General features: G+C 30.0%; 1 protein-coding gene across 2 annotated transcripts in view; it reads left to right on the top strand.

Annotated features, from left to right (window-relative positions):
* The window catches only part of MS3_00001126 (uncharacterized protein), a 55,541-nt gene extending 28,364 nt beyond the window's left edge, over window positions 1-27,177 (top strand). Inside the window, exons 8-12 of one of the 2 annotated variants that reach the window (XM_051208632.1) lie at window positions 1,964-2,290; window positions 2,900-3,220; window positions 4,371-5,564; window positions 24,160-24,382; window positions 26,504-27,177. In XM_051208632.1, coding sequence (XP_051070974.1) covers window positions 1,964-2,290; window positions 2,900-3,220; window positions 4,371-4,935 — 1,213 coding nt within the window. In that variant the 3' untranslated portion in view covers window positions 4,936-5,564; window positions 24,160-24,382; window positions 26,504-27,177. Of the gene's footprint in view, window positions 1-1,963; window positions 2,291-2,899; window positions 3,221-4,370; window positions 5,565-24,159; window positions 24,467-26,503 lie in introns of those variants that run through there. The other variant, XM_051208633.1, reaches the window with a different exon arrangement.

Raw genomic sequence — 27,177 nt, 5'->3', positions numbered from 1 at the left:
AGGCAAATTATGACAATCATTGCAAACTGGATAATAAAAGCATCAGTAACACTGGCTGCAGCCAGGTATATATATATATATATATATATATATATATATACGGATGATTAGAGAGCGTACAGACTCCTACATATGCTTGGTTATGTGTATTGTGTCGTTATCCACAAGTGAAATTTTGTGGACCCAGCAACCCGAGTGCACACATACAATATTGAAGCTATGTTGTCGAGGCTGAAGTATTTTTTGCGACCTTATCATGGCTCCAGAGGCCGACTACTCACTATTAACAAAACTAAAATTACTATTATACATACATCATCATAGTAGCTTTGTGAATACTCAAGGAAGGATCAATAACAAATTCACTATTCACAATATGTATCCAGTAAGCTGAAAATATGGGTTAGTAAGGTCGCTATAGCACAAAGCTATAAAGTTATGCACAACATTAAAACCTGAAGAGAAATATTTAAAATATAGATAAATGTCGGCGGTAACGTAGTTTCTTTCATTTAGTTATAAATAAATATAATAATGAACACTTCATAAAAAAGAAAAGCAACAAATCTTATAAAAACACTCCCTCATCGGGCAGGTCTTTGAAGGTGACCAAATAACAAAGGTATTGATCATGGACAAAAAAGAGTCAAATTGAACGATTCCTAGCAAAAACTGGTTTCCTGATAAACTACATGACCTCTAATAACATAAAGAATATAGATAAAAGCAGTCACTTGTCTTGTTCATTAATGTTTATTAATTACACGTGTGTTTAAAAGGAATGGATATCTAAAAGATGTAAAGCTGAGCAAATGCCTATTGGACGACCATTTACGAAGAACCCTTATTTCAAATGAAAACGCAGTCCTCATGGTTCTATTTCATACAACTCCTTGGACACAAGACAAGAGAAAGACACATAGTGCGTTCAAAATAGTCAATAAACACTACGACTAAGTACTAATAGACTATGATAATTAGGAGACTAAAATCTAAGTTTTTTTAAATAAGTTATAGATTAGCGTCCAGTTGTTTCGGCAACGAAACACAACAAAAGATCAATGTTAAAAACTTTGGCCCTCTTTTCCAATCAAATCATGGTTACAATTCCTTTAGTCACAATCAAATTGCGTCATACTATATTACAATGTCATCAACCAAATTATTCATAGAGCCTCACAACTGCATTTTGGTCTTTTAAATACTTTTACTATTCGCTGATGGAAAATCTCGGTTCTTAGAAGTTTCAAGACTATGATCACTTCAGGCTAATTTATCTTGATAATCTCTAACTGAAGAGAAACCGACGAAATATAATACATTCATTATATTCTTCAAACATGTCTATTCTGGGAGCAATTTTCATCACAACCTAACAGTTGAGGATTTTGGTCACTGCAAACCAGAAAACATGACATTTCTAAACTTGAGTTCAAATTTTGTATGCTTTTCATGTAACGCGATTCCCATACAATAACATAGGTGATGACTGTTTCGATCTATTTTTGAAATGGATTTTCTGAAATCTGAAAATTCCTTCTTGTTACAGCTCCGATAATACAAAAGAAAAGTCTTCACACATTTATGCCACTGGATACTGATTTGACTGTATGGGTAGTTGAATTCAGTCAAAAATATTGGCCTCTAGATCTAGACTCACTCATTCAATGTTATTCCGCGTGACTGAAACCGATTCTGTATGAGGCCAAGAGTGCACTTGACTCCTGATTCCTTCAAATAATTATTGAGCGCTTCTTGGTTTTTAATGATTCCTCTGATGATGATAGATAGGGATGAAATTTATCCTTATACTTTTCTGCGTTTATTGTTTTCGTTGATGGTTACTTGAAATCCACTAACTTGACAGTAATCATATATATCTATGTTTTTATATCAAAACAATTAACATTGTTGACGTATATTCTACGTATAATTTCGTAGTCTTTATTGTTTACTTTAATAGCCCTTTCAAAAACTCCCTTGAGTTTCTCAAGTCACCATCCCATCAATCATTACCAAAAATTATTAATTATTCAACGTATACGTCCGTCATGTGGGAAAGTTTGATGAAGTTATTGAATCACTTGATAAATGAAGAGCGTTTGTTTTGGCATAGAGAATTACTAAACAGAAATAAATCTAATAATTCAGAGGTTGAGACGATTGATATTAAATCTTTACTCAGTGATATTGATCATTTTTATTCGGAAGAATTGCGCCTGCTATGGAAGCAAGTTTATGAAAGTTGGGTTCCGCGTGATTATCTACAATATTTTTCAGATGAAACAAGGTATTTGATTAAATGTTCTTCATCTTTATCATTAGTACATAATTAAAATAATCAATGTTTTATTTACCACTATATTTTGTATGAATACCGATATATACAGAACAATCATGGATGAACACTTAGACGTAGTCTTTTTGGATACTAAGGTATAAAATTTGCGGTAAACGTCTCAAATGTATTTATACGTATTTTTCACATCAAGTATTGAATCATAGCAGGCTTCTAGCAATATCTGTGAGGTGTCTTCCCTTCAGATATAACAAATAATCTCAGAGGTTAATAATTAGCACCAGATATTACAACGATGGTATTTTTTACTTCAAATACAATATGATATTTTGAGATTTTATTCATATTGTGAAAATCAGGAGTAATTTACAAGGAGATATTTAAACAGCTTTGTTGTAGAACATTTTTTCCTTCACAAAACTCTAATAAAATACAAAGTATTATTTTGTTTGTGATTATTAACTCCTGTATACATGATCATTCATCGTGATATCAATTAACAAAGAGAGGAAGTAACACTGGTAGTTTAGTTTCAATAGAGATAATATTTACATTTTGCTTTGTCTAGTAATACTTAATGCCATAAAATTTCATTTTTAGAAAAGTGTTTATCAATTTAAATCTTGTCATTGAAAAATTGCTATCATTTATCGAGAAAGGAAACTATGATACATCATCGTCACATTCACACATAGGCAATCTGGAAAATTTCGATTGCTTTAAAAGTTATTCAAAGAAGTGTTTCACTAATCAAGATAGTCGTGATAAGAATCATCGTTCAATGATTAACAGCAGATTATCTCATTCGTGTAGTTCATTGAATAAAATTCAAAACAATGGACAATTATTTAATGATCAACACTTGGAATATAATGAAAGTAAAATAAGTTTTAAACATATGAGAGAATTATTAAAACTCAGGTTAGTCATTTTTATTTTATCTCTTTAAAACATATTTTTAAAAAATAATTGCATCACCATAGATATACTCTTATTCAATAAGGGTGTTAAGAATTACATTGGTATCTCTCAACGGTTTTGAAAAATTCATTTTAAAATCGATCAAAAGCCATACAACATTTGTAAACTATGCTTAGCTAACTTACTAAACGTGGCACTCACATAAATGAAGTGCCCAACCATTTTAAAGAAAATGAACGATTACTGCTCAATGGAATGTGAGAACTTTCCAGATAATTTTAACAAAACTTGTTTCTACAAATAGCATGTGTTGTGTTTATAAATGTGATTGAATACTGCTGTTTAGAGATGTGGTGTTGACTCATTTGATTTAACAATAAAGTGAAGTGATTAATATAGCTAGTACTATGATTTCCAAAATCACTAGTCAGTTAACTGAGTATGTGAATAAATTGGATGATTTAAGCTAACAGTCATGTACAAAATATTTAAACAATTAGCACCAACACAACTTACTCGTCAGTTATCAAATTAATAAGCGTAAAAATGGAAATCACAAAACAATAATTGTTTACATGTTTTAACTGTAACTAGACGTTCTTTTAACATATTTTAATAATAAATACCGTGTTCAATGTGCTTTTGGTTTCTGAAATTTCAAAGTGTATTGTAATATTTTGTACCAGAATTCTTGGTGACAATCAGAAATAATTACTTGTTGAATGTTTTCCATGGGAACATACTGCAGATCTTTATTCAGACATTTCTAAGTACGAGAAAGATTTGTCGAATAAGAGTTTAGATAAAGAGATGTAAGGGTTTCTGAATTTTCAGATAGAACAGATTTTTGGCGCTTTCACTGGTTTGTGTAGGTGGAGGCATGGGTAAATTTTAGTTAAATCTTATTATTTCTCAAGTTTTTAATATTTTATGTATTGTAGTTTTTAAATAAATAAAATGTCACATACTTTTATACACATAACGTAGCTTCCCCCTCATCTAATTATCAATATTTAATAACAATAAACAATGTATACTGATGAAATGTGAACCAACTAGTAATGCTACTAATTCTTCGACCTAAAGCCAAATAAAAATATATGCATTATATATGTTCCTTTGGTGTTCTATTTTACATTATTGTTTTTAGTCATCAACAGCTTCTAGAACAGATTTATCATGTGACCGAGATGGTTGGTGCTGCACTTGACACGGACATGGAGGACGCTATCAATGGAGTACATATCTCTGCTGTCAACAATCACAAGAACATGAATGATAATCAGTCTAACAATATTACGAGCGATAAGTTAACAACGAGTGGAATGCTTACAAATCCATCAACTCCAGGTCTACAAGTTGTTGCTAAACTACTCAGTGCTATACTTGATTTAGAAACACGATTAGACACAATATGTGAAAACCAAATTATAGCAGAGAATATAACAAACTCCGAAATTACATTTGATTATGATCAATGTGGTAAAAATTATTTGAAATATACTCCATGCTTATCTTCGGATAAGACTACTTCATCGTCAGTGCAACAAGGACTAGGATTTCAGATAAAAGGTCTGCAAAACCCTAAACGTATAAAAGTGATTGGAGATATTTTACGAAATAGAAGATATAAAAGAGAACATGTCAGATCTCCTTTAGTCAATGATCATGAAAACAATTTCAGAAAAGAAAAACAAACTGATTTAGATGAATAAGATATTTTAATGGAATGTGAAAGAAATTTCTAAGAGAAAAACGCTAACTAATCAATTTACACAATTACTGACATATTTACCGATATTACAACACGGTTTGCCTATTGCAAAACTTATGATGTATAGCTTATTTGTACTATAAATAAAAAATAGGACACTACACTGACAATTTAGGTCATTTTACTATAACTAATGTTTTTTTGTTCAATTACAATAGAGAAATCCTAAAAATTGTATTGTTGAATAACAATAATTTCTGTGAAAGTTTACTTGTTCTTTTTCTTTGTAAATTTTCTTTATTCAGCCCTTTTTTTCATTAAATATGTTCATTGACTGAAATGATCAGTTTCAGTCTGGAAAGGACAAGAGGCATGATCGCCTGTGTTAGTCCTGGCACAATGGTGGTCTCTCAGTTGATCCAGTTTATTTTAGTTTTCTAAATTGACAATTTTTTTTTTCAAAAATAAAAAAAATGAAAAAGTGAAATTGGATAGAAAAACGAATTAATTATATTCAATGAGAATGTTTCCCTAATTGAAATCTCGATAATCCCCAATTCATCATTACAATTTATTTTTGTTTGAAAATCATGAATGAGTATTTCTGTTTATTGTTTTCAATTTATTAAGGTAAGCTAATTATTTTATTATGAAAGTTTATCTTTTATTGTTTGCTTCATATCATTCAATTAATAGTATTCATCTAATATGGCAACAATTATAATCGTATTAGTAATAATAATAATATTTTGATAAATGAGATTTTTTGGGTTGTTATTAAAATGGATAGAAAAATCAAAATATCCATGAACAAAACGATAATCATAAAGAGAAAATAATATGCATGGAGAACTAGTAACGAATGTCAAGAAATCAGTTACTGTTTTACTAAGTTTTGTGGAACTCTATACCGGAAAAAGTAAAATCACAATATTGAACATTCTTATTTGATGAATAAATTTTTGTAACTGTCTCTTTTATTTTGGCTAATTTATAGAAATCACTCAGTGGATTAGAGACAAACACTATTAGTTCTAAAGTTATCATAAGAGGAAAACGTTTAATCAAATATTATTTCCAACTTCCTTATATTTGTAAGTATATGTCAGCTTAGTGAACATTCAACAAACAATGTGTTAATATACTCTCAAAACAAATTAAGAATAATAAATCTTTATAAAATAATAGGAATATTCAGTGAAGATTTATTTATCATTCAAAAACGTTTGTTCTAACAATACAAAACAACTCGTGTTTATTAGATTAAACTAATGATGGTCTTATTCTCTTGATCACTATCAATCAGGTTAGGCGATTTGTAAAATTATAAAGTTTCAGAATATTGTGCTTGTTTTAAAAAAACATCAACTTTGGTTGGAAACTAAGATTATGTGCATACATCGTAACAATCTTCAAAATAGGAGCACTTTAGGCATCATCTTGTGGTGTGTGCTACATATATTGACATAAATAGAATAGGATGTTAGTCGTGAACAGAAGGTCTGGCAGCAAAGAGACAAGAGGGTCGAACAGTAAAGAATGGAAACAGAATGCAATTTGTATGAAAATGCAAGAACATTGAAGTCTGAGTTATTTTGAGACAATTGGTGGACATTTTGCAAATTAAACATTTACTTTATGATTGTTAGATTTTCTTAACAAGTCCTGTAATTTTGTGCTAAATACGTTCGACTGCCCCCCCCCGTGTTCTGTTCACTACAATCTGACTACTGTCAGATGTTTTTTCTACAATTTGGCAATGTCAATCTAGATGAACAAGTCGAGGATACGTATACATCAATAAGTGAGTTAGTAAAATATTCCTAAAGTATACACATCATGATCGTTGGATAACAGAATTGCTATAAAACCAGGTTCAAAATAATTATGAGATAAAATGAAACCAACGTAAAAAGTTATATTCACTGAATCCAATTTTTACACCAAGATAATAGTAAATGTAAAACAATTGCTTATTTAATGGTACCAAAACATTCGATTCACAATTTCAGCATAGTCGACCGACTAGGTAAGCAGAGATAAATTATGGCTAGTAGTGAGGTTCAAGACGCGCCTGAATTAACCTGTTTGAATAAAGCCAGAACAATTGAGGTAGAATAGTATGAATTCATTGTATTTCGTGGTTTCGCATCAGCTGCTTATAACCAAATTGAAGTATATATATATATATATATATATATATATATATATATATATATATATATATATATATATATATAGGGAGTGAGTGGTGCATTAATTAAATGAGGTCCGGAGACAGATAGGACAGATTGTGTGATTCCTGGATTTGAAAAACTAATAAGATGGGTTACCTAATAATTGAACAGGATTTAAAGAGTTTAAATAAGTTAAGAGAATTAAGTGAATGAAAGCCTATGGGTGAAGAGATGGTTTTGATGTTCATAAAATAAGAATCAGTTAAGGAAAGACCACATAACAAAATAAACACTAATAAAATAATGATAATAAGAAAAATAATTTACCAAGGTAGTGATAAGTTTATTACCGTCTGCTTCTGGATATATAAATCGGTTTTGAGTTGTTTATTGCTGTTACTTTGCCAAACCGAAGAGACGCTGCGTTTTCTCATAATAATTTTAAGGGCTTGTGGGATGCCAATAACATTCCCAGTGTTAAGTAAACGCTGAGTTATTGTACTGCTTAGAGCCATTGCGCCTCTCAGATTCTTGGTAACGTTCTGGGAAATGCAAACATGTACTCTTCTCTCTATTCTTCCAATGTGTGTGCTTCGACATGAACATGTAACCTAATTTTATTAAATTTAAAAAGCCCTTCAATCAATATATGTTGAAAGTTAGTTTGCTAAATCCAAAATGCTCTTTCTTAAACAAAAAAAGAGAAATCCATAGTTATAGCTGTATTATGCAAACGTTTTTCATCAAGAGGCAAAGGAAAAGTCTCAAAATACTTCGAAAAAAATATATTTTAAATTACTCGACAGCACACTAGTTGTTTAAAACTGTTGGTATTTGATAAAATGTAATACGAATTGGGTCAACTTCCACTTTTAAATCACTAATATTTGAGGCAAAAGTGAGTCACTTTTATACTTTCCTATATTAGTCTAGGAAAGTAAACCTTTTGTGAATACGTGCGTTCCTGAAATGTTTACTTTGACAATGATGTAATCTGGAAAGACTGAGTTTAAAAAGTCAATTACAACACAGAACTAGGTAATTAGTATAAGTTGGAACTTGTGCCACACGGTTATCACAGAATCGAGTCTTAGCGTTAGTAAGTTCTATCACTCAGACTGTTCCGATTTCATTTTTTTATTGAATAGAAATTTTCTACACGTTGAAATGGCATAATTTACCACATGTCAGATTATTACGTTAATGTTGAATGATGCAGTGAATCGCTACTCATCATTGATAGTAAATAATGATTTGTTTGTTTGCACACCGTTTGATGGAGCATTATATATATTGAATTCATACAACATTCAATCATAAAGAAACTGTTATCTTGAAATAAGTTTTGCCTTGTGTTTTTGCATATTCTAGACGAGTCCCTAATAAAATAATATTTGAAAATTAGTAGTAATAAGTCAAATAGTGAAATTAAATCTTGTTTTATAACTGGTTAAACAAGAATTATCAGCAACTTTGATACAAGTAAAGATGGCTTAGTAAAGTATCCTTAAATAAAGTATTGTGATAACCTCATTCCGTTTTTTTGTTGTATGTGTGTTCTTTTTAAATTTATGCCTAAACCTAGTTCTCTATGCAATTATACAACACATTAAAACATTTCTATTTAACTAATAATCAACCTTCATTGTCATAAATCATAATATTCACTAACAATTAAATGAATATTCATAGTTTACTACTAATTGTTCTTTATAAAATACTAAAAGAAAGCTTTATCTTAAGAATTTTATTTTAAAATTACCTTCTTACCGTATATGAATAAGAAACAGAAATTATTAAGTCACATTTAAATTAACATAAAAAGTGAATAGTTAATTGAGTTAATGGAGTAAATTGTTAGAATTTTTATGTCACAGTTTTACTATCCTGAGTATATATATATATATATATATATATATATATAAAGTTTTTTTAAAATTAAAGTAAGAAAAGTGAACTCTGTAAGTCACATTTTTATTTGTTGAGTTAAAACAGATGATTGAGGGGGGGGGAAGGGTAGAAACATTGAAAACCTAAAGTAAGTTTTATGATTAGATAAATAATTAAGAAAAGGCTTTAAATAAAAATCTATTGACTTGGATGATGTCAACACGACTAGTATGGAAGTATTTTAGATTCTAGCTTTTTGACCGCTATTTATCTTGTCAATTCATGCCATGAAATGATAATTGTATGATAAAATCATTTATGTGAAAGTATGCACTGATAGTAAGATGACATCGGCATCTGTAGTGATCAAAATAATAACAATAATAATTTCAGCAGAGGAAGTATGTTGAAACTTGAAAAAATCGTATGATAAAATGTATATGGATAATCAGTTCAAATACTTAGGTAGTAAATATCAGATGAGAAAGAGATCAAGCGAATCAAGGGTTGATGTAAAAAAAATAGTCTAATCGCCTACTAGACGTTTTCTAACCATAGAGTGGATAACGTCATTGCAAGTCTTTTCGATACAAAGATTAGAGTTGCTAGCTTGGATATTCATAGTCTCTCCTGAAGGTAAAAGGCGAGGTCGCATCCCGTAATTGTTGATATATGCTTATTCATAAGACCCTGTGAGTAACCTATTCCAATCAACAAGTCATGTATAAATGTAGTTCCTTGTTTATGGTGCTTTCTGAGCACATTTTCCTAGCTCTGTTTGAAAACCATTTAATTCAGCTTTCATTGAAGTGGATATGTACAAAACTAAAGTAATAAGCACTACCAACTAAACGAAAGTTTCCTGTACACACGTCTAGTGATAGACTCACCTTTCTATTTGAATGCCATTTCTTATCAAGTAAACATGATCGCCGAGTGTACGATGCCAATTTCCCCTTGTGTTCTAAATAATCTGATTGACGATAACGAATGTGATATCAGAAAAGCGACGGTATAAGTGAAGTATCCTGATGAGGTCCTTGAGATATCCATTTTCTAATTTCGACAAAAGTGAAGATAGGTTCTAAAGATGCTCCTATAATTGTAAATTTGCACATAATATGTGTTAATGAAGATAAAACGAACGTTTAATGTTTGTCTTGTTGGTAATTTCTTACAGTTATCCACAGGAATAAGTGTCGGTATATGAACTCGGTATCTCTGTTTTTAGTACCTTGGTATATAAATAAATTATACGTTTTTTATTCAAAGTCACGTCCTCCGTTTTGAAAGTTAAGTGAAAATGTCTTTTAGGCTTCTGTTTACTTGTTTTATACAGAGATTTTGAGAACTATGCTACTCACTAACTAATTGCGTGATGTAAAATCCTGTACATTTCTGAAACAGATCTGAGAGAAAGTCTCGTATTTTAAACTTCAGGTAAACCGCTAAATCGATGTGTGTTTAAAGTCATAGGGTTAAACGAATCATTTGAAGTAACCTTTTTTCGTTTCAGTGGTCTAGAAATATCGGTTAACTGCATTTTTACTTTTGCATTTACATTTTCATTGTCGATAGCTTTTTGGAAATGTTGTAAGATCATTTAGTATACAATTCTTTTTATCTTTATTCCATTTTATTTGTTTAAGTTACCCCATCTTCCACAACCGATTTGTTTGTAATGAATGTATCAGCTTTTCCTAGCTTTCTTTTTAATGCGTTTCAATACTGTTTGGTTGGTAAGTATTACTTTATGCTTATAATATTTTTATTGTTAACAGATATCCATTTAGGTAGTTTTAAATCTAGATAGTTCATCAAGTGAAGTTGGGAATAATTGTTTTGTTCATGAAAATCAATTATCAAACTATGCGTCTATGTCTTGTTGATCAATCTTTATTCTCTGATCACAGAATATAACCTCCAATTGAACTTTAGTTAATTTGTAACAGGAAGAAAAGTAAACGTACCGATTTGTCATTGGGAAATTTATTTTCTGATTTTTGATGTTCCAAAAATTAAACTAATTCCATGTGTGTCTTTACAAATCTGGTTTCTTTTACCATGTTCACCCATCATCTTAATATCAATTTGTATATTCCATATATTATGATTAGTCGTGTAACCTAATAAAACGTAAATTTTCATACATCGATAAGACTGACGAAAAGATAGTAATTACTTGCTTTTATTTTGTAACTATTAAGCATCCTAATAAAGGAGGTTCAATATGATTTCGGATTTAAAAAATAAAATTCGTTATTCATGTCATTTTAAAATAATCTTTCACTATTACTGGATTTTTTAGCAAACACTGTTACAAATTCCATAGTATTAGGGGATTATTTTCAAATATTCCAAGATTACCTAGAAATAAACTTAACTGGTTGATATTTAACAAAAAATTAGTGCTTAGGCAATCTGCCTAGTACTATACCGTTCTAACAAATAATGATATAGAAAGGGAATCGTGCCAACACTTTCCCCTATTTATGATAATTAAACAAAACACAGGGATATGTTTTGAATTGACAGTTTTTCAATAAAATCATTGTTTATTTTCAGGTCCAGACATATTTCACATTAGTTATATACAATGAATTTTCGGTTGGAAGAGTTTAGTTTCTTGATTTTTGAAGGTCGCCTTTTTGATGGTGAAACGGAAATTTATTGTTGTCCACATCAGTAGATGTGACCAAACTTTCTAATTTTCATAGTCCATTAACTTGAAGAATTTTATATTTGGTTGTTAAATAATCTAAATGTACATTTATGTAGTTAAATATACATTTAAATTATCTCTGTTATCTCAATTTTCGCATCACAGCTTTTAAAAGTCATTATTTTCTGATTACGAATATTGTGAATTTATCATAATAGCATGGAATGATCTGATTGGGTATTGTAGAATAGTACATACCAGTGTACTTTGCATGATTCAGTTTTAAATTAAGATGCATTTTACGACATATACCAAAACGGTATTTTATCAAGACATGACTAGTGAGTCCCAAACTTAGGTTAGTAAATATAGTATATGAAATTAATTATATGGCACCTTGGACAGTTTAGGATCTGTATAAATTATCTTTAGTCAATCAAAATATGGATATTAATGATCTAAATAATAAAATATTCATATGAGAAGAGTTTACATTTGTGTTTTGAAACACCCTTAGATTATAGAATACGTTATAAACTACTTAAAAATGAATACAAAGGCTTGTATGATTTATGAGTCTTATCAAAAGCTTTGGGGAATTATTTTATTTCTTCATTTTAAAGTGAAATATGCTACTAAGGCCGATTTTCAAGATATACTGCTGTAATTTTATGCTATATGTACAAAAAATACGGAGGAACTTCACTTCAGTATATACGAATTCATTTTAGTAGAATTAGTATGTTCATACGTATTATGACTATGGTGACTTTATGGTAAAAAAAAACAAGCAAACTAAGAGAATCATTTCAATCTACATCAGAATCTCTGAAAAAGAATGTTCTATTCAATGCAGTGATGCTAATCAATATAAATATTATCTTCTGTTTTGAGTTGATATTACAATATATATATACTAATGGTGGCTGAACAGTACGGTGTGTTGTTAACAAGCATTTTTGATAAGCTAAATAAATGTATTATTTAAAGAAGAAATTTCTTTCATAAGAACAAACCTTTTACCCTTAACATAATAGTTTGCATAAATCAGACTATGAAGATCATTTACATCCGATTAACATAAACTTGATAGATTTTAAGTAGATTAATATAAGTAGTTTCTAACACAGATTATTTCGAATAAACTTGAAAATTATTCTTGATTTTGGTTCAATATAAATAATAAGAGGTATTATTTAGGTTAAGACTAAGAAACAAAAATCTAAAATTAATAGAGGAAAGTTTAATAAAGATAAATTGGTTTATTTTTCATAGTTTATTATCACTACATAAATGAAGCACTCATAATCAAATTAAAAGTTCAGTTAATTGATTAAATTCTCACTTACAGAATAAGGTAATTATAATAAACATGAAATCATCAACAGTTTTTATATCAACGGATAGAAAAATAACCCCTATGTGACCATTGATTTTGTAATACACGAGAACAGTCTGATGATGACGGGAAAATATTTGGATAAGATTTTTATATTATTCTTTACTGAATCAGCAGGCATAAATAAAACTTTAATAGGGCGGATTATATAACAATTGGAATTTTATATTTTTGTTTGGAATTATTAAGGATAGCTTCTTTAAAACGACTTCAAATGTTCGTGAAATTTTGAATTAGAGCAATCTCAAATCACTGGAAAGCGAAAGTGTTACGTTACTTATGCTGTTCACAACTTTATTATTATCGAGGACAGCCCTGAAACAGTTCTTCAAACTTGTCGAATTATCGTCAATTTTTTTTTATTATGAGAAAATCTATGGTGTTTGAATGAACTAATGATACCTTTGTACTTGTTGAATGCTTGATTTCGAATTGTTAATACAGTACATTTGTTTGTGGTTATCTAGTACTTGTTGATCCGATTACGTTATTTCTGGGATTCTTAGTTCATACTATAATTCAAATACTTCTGATTATCACAAACTCTTTAAACTGAGGCTTGTAAATTACCAAGCCCTATCTTTGCCGACTGATCTTTGGAATATAGATACTCATCAAGTTTGAATTTCGCGTCAATGAATAAATTTTAAACCATCCTCATACAAATTTCGGTTACACAACAAACTTCATTTAATCTCAAACTATACACCATCATTGTTTGTTTTATTTCAAACCAGACAGACAAATAGTTCTCCAGTCAAAAAATCTATTTTAACTTCCTTCTTTCTATTGATCTGAATACGATAGTTACAAGGGACAGTCCACTGGAAATGAACAGATTCGGTAGACATTTGCTTTAAACTTTACGAATTATTAGATTTAAGTAAGAAGACATTTAAAATTACATTTTTGTTATTTCCTTCACGAAAAATCTGGATCACTGAAATCGAATCTGATTAATGAAAAAAAAATAAAGAATTATCAGTGAATGATGCGAACAATTTATTTTCTCTCTCAGGGAAATCAACATTTTTGATGTTAATTGTTAAGCAGGTGATATACATTCATCATTGTCAGAGTTTTCAAAATGTTATTAATTTACTGAGAAAAAACAAAGAGGGTTATTCTTGTTTCATGAATTAATTCTTTAGTGTTTAAATAATGAAATACAATAAGATGTGAATAATGTTTTCACAGTGTTATTAGTTTAACCATCATAATCAAGACTTACCTTTATGATTCTAAGTAATTATTAACATTGTGCAACAGATAGGTTTTTGGTATATTTTTATTTCAACAGAATACACTAGGAACATTATTCTTAAAATTTCTACTTTTCAATATTCCATCAAATGACTAAACAAAACATGTTTATGTACTAATGTTGGTGCTAATGCAAACGACTATTTTCTCTTTATATCTGAAAGAAATATTCTGATATAATTGAATTAGGCTTTTGTTCTTTCTAGTTGTGTTGAGAATAAATGGATTATACATCATGAAAAATGTGAGAATACAACAAAGTTTCATTTGATTTACTAAATTATGGGGGTTTTATATGTTGCTGGCAATCAACTTATCTTTCTTTTCCCTTTTTCAACTATCTTGGACATCATTTTTAAAACATAATTTTCCACAAAATACCATTAGGAAAACGTTCTGATTATTTTTCTATTCAGTCAGTCAGCTACAACGTAGAAACAGGCATATATATGCATTGATCCAAGTTGCTACCGCTCATCAGCACAACAAGATGAACACCAAATTTATAGAAGTAATTAATTCAATTGTAGTAATATATAAAACAAATATTGTGTATTACGACATATTACAGGAAGAAAGAATTAGTTCGTAGAAAGAAAGATATAAAGCAATTTTAATCTCATGGTTTAAGTGAAAGCAAAAAATGTATACACCTATGCGATTGTGATCGGTTCTGAACCACGTCACCCAGAATCTCCAACCATTGGTTACGATAGTCGATTTTCCTATTACTTCGGAATAATCGAATTCTTAAATAAATGATTGTTAACTTAGGTACTACACAATTCATATACTTGTGGTAAAATAAGTCAATTTGAAGTATGTTACTCATAAACAAAATGTGTCATATGTACCTCTAAAAGATAAAATTAACCATGATTGATTTCGTTATTTAGTGTTAAATAATGCACTGGCTCTAGCTAAAAATGTGTTTTTATCTTGGAGTTATCAACTGTGATAGACATTTCTAGTTTTAAAATACATTTTCTGATAGTTTAGTATGTTTCATGAGTTAATGAACACCGATTCACGAATAGGTCTTCGGTTTAAGAATTCATAATGAATAAAATCCCCTCATTATCAAAGAGTATGTCGATTATGTCAAATGCAGTTTTCAAGAATTGTTCGGACATATATCCTGAGCTGAGTGAACATTATTCAACTATTCTTGTAGTTAGTCAAAAACATCAGTCTACATCTACAAGCCTGAGTTTCACTTGATGAAGAACTTTATTCGGTTATTATTATTGAACAGACTTTTGCTGTTTTTAGAACTTTAGTGAGACTGTGGAATATAGTAGGTCGTCATTTGAGTTTGACTTCAAGATAACAATTAATTTTATTTCTGTAATTCTTGTGTCAGACGACAAAATTCTCTAAAAGAAACTCTTACATTATCTTAATGAACAAATGAATTTTATAAAATGAACATCTCTCCATCTAACGGTACTCATGACCATACGTTAAATGTATATCTCAGCTCAATTTACAAATATTTTAATCGTTCTTTCATAATTTAAAATAAGTATTTCTGTATGGTTTTTTAATCTATTTATAGAAACTACATTTTATGAAACAGTGGTGCTAATAAGAAAACTAATGACTACACTTGTTAATGATGTGTAGAACCGACAACTTGGATCCATGCACATATGTACCTGGTCCTACGTTGTAGCTGACTGACTGGAAATGACTCCTAAAACGTGTTAAAATACTGAATAATCATAACTTTACTCTAATGACTATGTACCAAGTAGTCTATTTTGATAAATTTAAAATTATGGTTTTTGAATTGACCTCCGGATAAATTATGAGTAATTTAGTATTTAGTTCTCAAGTCCTCTCTTTCAGCATAGACAAAAATCTTTTGCAATTCATTTTCGAAATAAAGGATTAAAGTAAGAAAGAAAAATCCTTTATCACCCTGAAGCTATCATTGTAAATGAAAGATCCTAATCGACTTGACTAGCTTTTTAACTACTTGTTTGTTACTTTATGCTAAAGTAGCATAAAGTTGAAATCCAACTTTCTACTGAAAACAAAAAACAGAGTACATTAGTAGAACGTCTCACTGATTCTGACAGTTTATGAAAAAAAGAAAACAACCTTTGAAATCCTGTCAGACTTGCTTGGCTAAAGTAAAACTTTAGAATTATAATTAGGCATTTAATCCCTTGCATAAATTTCGATAGAACAATGGGAATGAGATCAACTCCGTCTTCTCATTATTCTATCAAACGTCCATAATGTGTATTATATTATTATCAAGATATTAAGTTTGTATTTGACAGAAGCTGATAAACTTCGTCTAATAAAGTAGCATATTTATATCTAAGTACAAATAAATGAGCGGTAATATTCATTTAATTGATCTTTTTCCACATTTTATATAACCTGTATCTATCCTTGCTGTTCCGCTAATTCTCTCTTCCCAGTACACTGTTTTAACTTGGCAAATTCTACTTAACATTTTATACACTTTCCCTTTTTAAAATCTTTTAGCCGGGTATCACTAAGTTTACAATGGCTTATTCTTGAACACTTACCGAAAAGCGAATTACTTAAGTGAATTTCAAGTGCCTTTGCTAGAAACCATACATTTTAGATTATTGAGAAACTCTATTGTACTCTAGTATTTTCTAAACTTTATTTAACATCTATGTATACAGAACTATAGTCTCTAGGTTAACGTCTGAAGTTTACTTGAATATACCATCGATCATTCACTCTATCTAATGAATTTTGATTTAATCTTCGATCAGAACATTTGACTTATGAGCACGTGTGTTGAATCGTAGTTACCTTTCCTCTTCTCAATTAGCATAAAGGTACTTGATTAAAATTGTGGATACGACTAAATTGTTCACTAAATAAAGATTTGTGTCAGAAAGCTAACTGATCCTGTATAGCACATATTCCCTGACAGTTTCAATGACTATCCTTGTTTACATATATATTTTTACTATATCTGCAAGTTAAAACATGGGTAAATTAGATCGTATTTATACTGTCATAAATTTGTCAATATCAATGCTTAATTATTAACAAAACTATTGGATTGCATTCAATGATAAAATGACAACTGACATTTATGCTTATTTTGTATATTTAAAGGTACATATAGCTAAACGTTTTAGTCACTAATATCTGATTGACTATAAGTAAGTTAATATGTTTACCAATTTCTTCTTTTATTTTGAATTCTACTGATTAATTACTAAGTAGTTATTATTCGAATTTTTTGATATATTGCACAGAACGAATGAACTATGATATCTATTAGGAACGTTATACATCTACACACACGTACATATATTTATACATATATGTATAGAAAAACGAATTACTCATAGTAAATTATCATTGCTTGTTTGTGATTTATGACTGTATACCGATGTGAAACCAGTATCAAAGTGTGTATATAATTATCAAATAAACTATATCACTAATGATGAATATATTTATCAGTTTCAATATTACTGTTACCTGACAAAATTACCATCGTGAAACTACTAGTTCCATAGAAACATTAGCTAAAGATGAACGACTTCTCTGTTTTTGGTGTAGGAAAGATATTGGTGACCTCGAATTGTAATTATCCAATAGTCAGGGTGGTACCATGTTTATGTGAAACCTAGTAGACTCCGGCTAGTGTGTATCGACAAGGAATTTAAAAGTACACTATAAAATCTCCTTAACATCATTTGAGTTCTGATGAGGAGTACCTTTAAGTTTAGCAGTGATGCTAACTACAGTTCCATGAAACACACAGATATGAACTCCAACCTCTCAGAGTATACATCAAGTTAATATTTGAACCGTGTTTTAGTTCATTATGTGCATGTTTAGCACTAACAAAGTTTTGAACCTATCATGTTTTATTTCCAAAACTCAAGTTACATTCCATCTGAAAAATGGTCTCCTAAGCTATGACTATTTTATCTGTATTTTAGGTTTATTTGGTTAGATATAAATGAGTCTGTAATGATAAAACAGCCGACTTATGTTGTTCCCTAGTTTTAGCAGAAACCTACATTGATTTTTTTGTAGTCAGTATTACTTTATTTTATGATAGAAAACTATTATTTTTTTTAAATTCATTAACATTCGATACGGTGTGTTAGTTAAGAAGAAAAAGTGATATTCACTAATTATTTTCCCTTAAACCGCAAACATTTTAACTCACCTTATCTCATATGAAGAATTTAAATACTAGATTGAAATGTTTGTGCTATCTATATGGAATAGATGTTCCTAAAGGTTCCTTTAGGGAACTCACGACATTCTTTTTTTACTCTATACATGTAGTATCACAGTACACAGAACGAATATACGTTTCTTATTATGTTAACACTTAAAAGAGTATTTCGTTACTCTTCTCTGTTTCTTACCATGTTCCCGAACACTTTTATGAGAACACAATTGCAGACTATTACCCTAAGAGATAACTGTTTACTTGTAATAACTATGAACGTGATTGTAGACAAAGACAATGTGATGTTTTTAAATTAGCAGTTATCACCTTATATGACTTATTCGGAATATTTAGTTGTTGATATGAGTAATATGAATAGATACTCAATACTGGAAGCAGATCTTGAAAATGAATTCGAACTCTATTTAATTAGAAAATTGAATTGTAGAGGATAGAGTTTCAATAACAGACTTGTCATCGATGGTCATATTGTCCAGGAGTATAGTCAATTGTTTATGTAACTATATGATGATTAATTAAGGCTTTTAAATATTGTAGCCATTAAACTGGATAGGTTTTATGACTTTTCTCAAGCGTTTCAATCTATTGTTTATCACCTTCCAATATCTTTACCTTCAATATATATGCAGTTGTTCAGTACAAGAATCTTCCCGAACTATCATCAATAAGAATAAACAAGCTTTGTATTTTTGTTATACTTTAGTCCAAATGTTCTTCTGAATGTAGAATTTTCCCCCTTACCTTCCTTACCATTAAAGAAACTGAGAATCGTAACATACCATAGTCATCTGTATTGATTTACAGGAAAATAGGTGTTTGAATTCATTTTTCTGAATATATATATATATATTATTTTACCGAAATTGGTTTTAATATTTCTCTCAGAATAACAAAGTGAAGTAAACAGGTTATTAATTTAACTACACCACGTAATCACATAGACTGATAAATTGGAAAACTATTAAATCTGAATCGAATTACAAAAGTCATCGTTGACTACTGTAATTTTAGACCATTTAAGAAAATACATGAACTTCTTATAACAATGTACTATGTCGCAGTGACTTGTATTCTACCGTAATATACGCTTGTGAAAGATCTGCACCCCAAGTGAAGAATATACAATTACAAAATTTGACTAACGGAATCTTCGAAATGTAACATTTGTGTTTAAAGTAACAAGCTTTCATGGAAAATGTTAGGTAAGGACGATAGATGAATTTAGAAACCTGAAAAAGCTCAACTATAAAGTCTCATATTTTCATTTATCTTTTGTAATCAATATTAATGTTAAAAGAAAGGCTGTAAACGACAAGTTTATTCAAAAAAATAGTCTAGTTTGGAGATTTCCTATTCTACAGTAGTCCATTTATCTTGTAAATCTGTCAACGAAAAAAGTCATTTTGGTCTAAAACGATTAAAATTTAGATCCTTCATGTTCTTCAACTAAACAGATTATAAAAAAAGAAATAAACAATTTATTTGTCAGATCCACCTTTTCATATCCAATTAGATTATAAAAGCCCGAAAGCGATTTTATGTAAATATATCTCAATGATACTTTGTATGAATATTTTCTACCTCTGTCTGTCTACATTTTAAGAATTCTATCTTGCAGTCATAACGAGGTTGGTGCAAATTCATCCATAATCTTTTGTTTTATTTAACTAAAACAGTAAACTAATTAAACAAGAATAATCCTTTTGATAAATCTAATTAAATTAATAGTTATTCTGTCTCCTTTGTGATTCTTTTATGAACAATCTAATTATCGAGAGTTACAATTTATAAGCAAACAACTTAATTTTCATTTTGGGATATCTACAATCAAATTTATAAAATAATTAAAAATATTGACAATGAATTCATTTCTAATTGAACTGGCAAAAATACATGTGAATTGAGTTGAAGCTATCAGCATCCAACTTGTAATTATTTATTTATTTATTTTAACACATAGATATTGGTACAAGGAGGTACCGAATATATATGTACCACACAAATCTTATTTGATATGTCTGAAGGCTGTGATACTACCCGGGTGCCCAAACTGAAGCAGGTGGTTTTCTCTGAAGGGCACAACCGGAGCCTTTGACCTAAACGTCTGATACACAAGGCAGTGAAGCAACGTAAGGAGATGCAGTTCCATGGTAGCCGGTGACCAACGATTGGTTCATACGTCATTTGTTCCCACAGCATACTGGAGTCCATGTGCACCGTTGGTTTGAAATCAGGGTTTTCCAACTCCCCTAGGTGGACTTACTGTGTCCACCAACCCGGTTAAAGCGCCGGACATTCGCTTTTCGTCCTCTCAATTTCGTAAACAACACCCGTGGTACGAGAATGCAATGAGTAGGACTTCCCTGGCAGAGACTGTATACGCGTGGTCATGTGGGAGCATTTCGAGAGGGAGAGATGACTCTCCTCACTCTTGGCCGTACTAGGGCATTTGGGGGGGCAAAAGAAGAACCGATAAGTACGAATTACTTTGTAACCTTTAAACAATAAAAAAGATCGAGGTTTGAATTGCTTCAGGAATTCTAAACTAATCTGAAAGAGGTATAAGACTAGATTGTTTATATCTAAAATTCAGCATTTTTCCTTTAGTCCTTTTCAAAAAACATTCGCAACTATGAAGTAAACGATAGCAGTTGCTTAGAATAACTTGTCACCTAAAACTTTACTGGCTAAAATTAGTCCTTATATAAACCATCTGATATCAACTAAGCTAAAGTGACGGGTGTGACAGATCATTGACGATATAACTTTTATCGATATGAGACCTAATACATTCTTACCAAAAATCATATTTACACAGTTTTTAAAAATGTATTTTTCCATGTGGCAGTTTAACTACATAAGATCGGAGAGAAGATTCAGTATGCCAAAATTCACTTAGTGTTCAGTGATAGTGCAATATATGGGCTTCCAAACTTTGACCAAGCATGAATGCTTCGATTTTTGAATTTTGATTCAAAAGTTTTCCCGATTTTTTTAGTCCGATACTTATTGCTTGATATTTTACCACTTTACATGTTACTAATGATACCATAACTTGCAAGATCCGCATGTCTTTAAAGTAGATCGGAAAAAAAGACAACATACATAAACAATACTAAACCAATAAACGTCAATAATAAGATTATCTTTATAATATTAAGTTGATAAACGCTTCTTTTTGACACTTTTAAGCATTTCGATAGCTAACATTTTAGTGAGTACATCAATCCTGAAAATTTTCTAACTGAGACGAAGCAAAGGTTTCAGTGATTATTGGGAAAGAATCAGTTCTTAATGAAAACTACTATGAAATTACACGTTTACTAATAAGCTAAAGTATATAAACAACTTTTGTCTACCTCAAAACTAAAGTTGTCTCAGGTTGTGTAAGCAGTTTGTGAAAAGTCTAAGAATAAGTTCTCATAAATTTATAGGATTATAGTTGCTGCTTTATTCCGATATATCATGTAGAAATATGGACTTGTTCTTATCTCAGATGTATTTTCTTATTTATGCAATTCAAAATACATGAAGATAGTTTGATGAATCATTATACTAATGTACAAAATCCTGTAGATTTATCTTAAGATTATAGAAATATACATAAACAGCTACATTTTGCCATTTTTGTAAAAGTTAAAAAGGAATTAGGTTTCACATCCTTGAATTACGCTTGCCAAATCCTAAAGTTTCCAGGAAACTGAAGAACTTGGTAGTAGAAAACAATATAACATAATATTGTTATTAATGTTCAAACCAAGTGTGAATTTGTAGACTATTCTGTGAACATTTATGATGGCAAATGAGAACAAAAACTGAAACAATGTACCAATCTCATTTTGAATAGTTTCTAGACATTTTCAATACAAAGAACTTTTCATAATTTAGACTTGAAAGTTGTGAAACTTTATCAATCACTTGCTCCTAAAATGTATTGACTTGTCTGTGAAAAATTGACTACTGAATTTTGATTTTGATATGATCAAAATATTCTTACTATTCCCAAACTTTCCTTGCAAAGACTTTATAATATTCTGATGTTAACTAGATTTTACTACAGATAATAACACAAAATAACATGAATAGTCTCAAGTTTTTCCCCATGAACTCTAGTATACCATGATTACTAAGACTTCGAATTATCCCGATGCTGATAATCTTAACTGAATTTTGTTTGGTCTTCGTTTGGCGTATGTGTATCCTGTTCCTCCCTATAGCTATTTTTCAAAACTTTTCATAGAATAGATGGATTCCATTGACAGTTATAATCTATCTATTCAATAAAATTACTAGACTCATTTGTTTGCCTATTCAAATAACTGATTTTAAACAAATGATAGTAGATTATACTTCTTTTCCTAAGGTATTTCAAAATAATAATTTAGTACTATTATTTATCTAGATCTTATCTGTTCAGATTATGCCTTTTTATAAAGTAAATCATATAATCTTTTTAATAAAATCATTTAACTGGAAAAGACGTCGTTTTGCTGTGCATCAATGATTACATGGTTACTCAATAAACCTTTTGAATTGTGGTTTTCTCTAAAGAATTCATAGTTTGTTTATTAGTGTTATTCTACTCAGGAATTCAGTAGTCATGGTATGATAAGTGCAAAAGTTTGTTTCTATAGTAATTTTAGTAATGATCAAAAATGAAATTAGCCTGCTAGAATACATTATTGCGACTCACAGAGGTCTTATGGTCAATAAAAATATCATCTTTTATTTTATAGAAAAATTTAAAAAATCTTTGTTTACAGCTCGCAACTTCACATCTATCAGTTAAATCTCAAGAAAAAGAATCGACTTCTAAAATTCTTGCTAACACATATTTTTAGATTCCTGTAAAGCATACTTGATAAAGTTCTTTTATAAAAATAAAGCTATGCTTTACAATATGAAACTCTAGGAACGATCGTTAATCTGAAATCTACAATCTTATGTACTTTGGAAAATCAGTATACATTCCTTCTGCTTAGTAATAATCTAGAATAACATTGGATTTACTTTATGTTTTCTCATGTAACAGCGAATCCGAGAGTATAAATGACATCAATAGTTACACAAGACTGCTTTTATTAGATTCAACCCTTTGGTTAGTAGTACAGATAATATTTACCACGCTACGTTACCACGTTACATTTATTTTAAAGTATTCGGTCATAACTTTTCAACTATTATTATCATAATGAATATCCTATAATTTTACGACACACTTAACATAGTTCTCAAGAACCATATTCAACTCATGTTGCGATTTACACATAGAAGTAGTAACACTACTGATCAGTCCAAGCTAAAGTAAGTGAAAACGATTTGAAGCCAATGACTTACAAAAAGAAACTGGAGTCCTTTAATTACTAAGCCCTTCTTTTATTAACAAGAATGTGTAAACATTGATGTGTGAAGAAAAATCACGCTGATTTAAACACAAACTTTCCTTTGTACACAAATAGAGAATTATGTGACATGCATCTCCACCATTTCAGCTGACAAAAGTTCTGTAAAGTAAATGAATCCGACAGGATATTGCCATAGGAAATTTTACAATATAATCGGAAATCCCTGTTTATTTACCTGAACTAATCAGTACTTATTACTTATTCTTCGTTTAGCTCCATAACTATTTCATATCTGGTATAAACCAGTAACCAATAAATCCCATTCACAAACGATACTTATTTGATGCCAAGCTATTCAGAATGGATCACATAGTGAGAAACAAAGTTCACTCTTGGAATTTTTATGATCATATTTGAAAGTCCAGATGTTGCACTGCTTTCACTCGAACGATTTTACAACCCAATAAAATATATAAATCTTACTGAATATTATGTGGTACGCGACATTTAATAAATGTAATTATATGACGAAATAAGGCATCTTCATCAAGAAGCGTAATAAGGACCTTGAACATATAACGGAACCAACTTTGAATAAACTAGTCAATAAAAGATGCTCGACCAGATATACCCACGAATGAAGCTATTTTTCATAAACTGTCTTAAATATATTCATTTTTGTATTGTTTATTTGAATCTTCTCATTGATGCTTAGGATTGCAAATGATCAGTCTCTTATTGATATATGTGTATCCTGTGTGGATTGCCTCGATATTGCCTTAAGTCATAAGCATTCTAAGCAAAGATGGATGGTGGCTAGTAGTAGGATCCAGGACGCACATTTCATCTTACTTGAGACTAGTTAGCTTGATGTACCTGCATCTCAGAATTGATGTCCATTCCTGGACCCGAATATATATATATATATATATACATATATATATATATATTAATTGACAAAAAATTTGTTGGCAGTCGATGGAGCTTTTTCAAAAACAGAATAGTGATAAGCTGCAAAGCTTACTACTAATGATAGTAATATTTAAATTATTAAGTTAGACTTTTAAGTTTTGTTTCTAATGCTTATGGTACGTTGAAAGAATGACATTTATTGATTTAAAATAACCCAAGCTCATGTCAATCAGTCAATCAAAAGTGGATATAACTTCGAGGACTTAGACACTCAAAATCATTTGGACTCAAAAATTATTTCGTTTGCTAAAAACCTATCGAAGATTTGCTTAATTATTTATTTTACATAAAAACAACCGTGAAATACTAATTTTATGCTCAAAAGTACACCATCACTTTCAGACGATTTGTTATTCTTGTCAGCTAAGTCTCTCCACATGATTGATTATGCTTTTTTATATAAATAAACACACCAACCTTATAAAAACACTCTTGAGTATAAAGTATTTGATTATCCAGTTTTACTTGGGACAATTACTCTAATGTCATTTTGTCCCAACATTAATTCACAAAAATATAGGAAATTGTCTTCTTTTGGTAAGATAAGATCAATCTTTTATTTGATTTCCAACAGTTGAATGGAACACCAACTAGCTTTTTTGCGTATTATTCTGTAATGATATTGACAACAATGCCTTTCCAAATTAGCTATAAAGATAGGTACAAATTCAGTAATAAAAGTTTCATTATTCTCAAGAAAATGAAATTTTACGGATTACTGAACTTGATGTTCAGTCCTTATTTCATTGTTACTACGTTCCGATCTGAATTAATATTTATCAAAAATGTAACATTTTAATAATCCTCACTGTATACCTTACTTTATTACGTTAAATTCTGAAAAAAAACTGAAAATGTTACAGATGCGTGAAATCAAAATACAACTTGATATTTAATCATTGAAAGGTCTTACTACAGTAACGCCCAGAATTTATGCAGTCATTTGCAGACTACTTTACAAATGACGTTAAACCTTTTAAAAAACAAATTAAACTAACCTGTTCTCCAGTTTTAAATACCTAAATGTAAAACCCATAAGCTGAAAAGACTACACTTAAGCCTCTGCAATTGCTGTATACTTACTGTTTAATTATATGATACAAATGATGTTCTTTTTGTGGCCCTCACTAGAGGCATAGGTTCGAGCCCCATATCGGGGTCACCATTCGTGCCCCCTGTATCTGGCTTCAGGTGGATCGTATTATGATCGTTATTGAAATATACATATCGTCAATCCTCGTATATAATTATCGACTTAACTTGCATTAATTCATAACAAAATTAAATAAATCAAATACGACAATAGTCATGATGTATATTTCAATAGCAATCAGAAACGATCCACATGGAGTCAGATATAGGACCACTAAATTCTCCAAATATTTTTATACTGTTAGAAAAATTTATTAATACCGTCATCATTATGAAAGATATACTTAGAAGTAAATCGATAAAACACATCAGTTCGTCTGTGAATATACACTTACTATAAGATGATACATTTCATTTGCCTCGTAAATCTGATATATAAAAAAAAATATACACATACCCAGTAAATACAACAAAGAAAAAACAATGAAACATTTTTTTATATTTCTGAACACAAATAGTAATTTTATTAATATTAATATGTTTCTTTTTTCAGTATTTGAATTCAAGAGTCATTTAAAGCTAGACCACCATAGACAACCTGGAATCACTGGACGGCCGTTTCGTCCTACTGTGGGACTCCTCAGTGGTACGTACCCTCGATCCCTCCCGCGGGATTCGAATCCAGGGCCTATCGGTCTTGCACGCGAACGCTTAACCTCTAGACCACTGATCCGGCATCCAACGGTGTTAATGTCTAGGATCAACCAATTCACGAAATGGCAACGGAATTACTATTAAGATGAATAACTCTTAATAATAATTTTTATTTCCCTGAGTGAGAACAGTTTATCAACACCCTCCACAACCTTTTTTAGTAAAATAACATGGTGATCGAGAATGCTTTTTATTTAAATAGAGGAAAAAAAATAGATGTAAGATGAATTTAGTATCATCGAAAATAAGAGGATATTTGCTTTCCTTTCCACATGTGTAAAATTGCAAAACGTCTTGAATTCAGCTGTTCGGGCTCCAAAGCAAAAACCATCTCTAAAATCTCAGATATATTTATTTTATAAACTCTACCCAGTTAGATAAAATCAGTTTATTACTCCAACTCGACAAAACGGAACTATTCAATAATGAATGCGTCAACCATCACCTACATAAATTAACACTAATGGACATATTTTATCTTTCTAGTTAAAAATCAAATGAGAAGTTTCTTAG

This window comes from Schistosoma haematobium, chromosome ZW (assembly GCF_000699445.3).
Source record: "Schistosoma haematobium chromosome ZW, whole genome shotgun sequence".
Taxonomy (NCBI): domain Eukaryota; kingdom Metazoa; phylum Platyhelminthes; class Trematoda; order Strigeidida; family Schistosomatidae; genus Schistosoma; species Schistosoma haematobium.
Note: the sequence above shows the minus strand (reverse complement) of the source record. Positions and strands in the feature narration are given on the sequence as shown.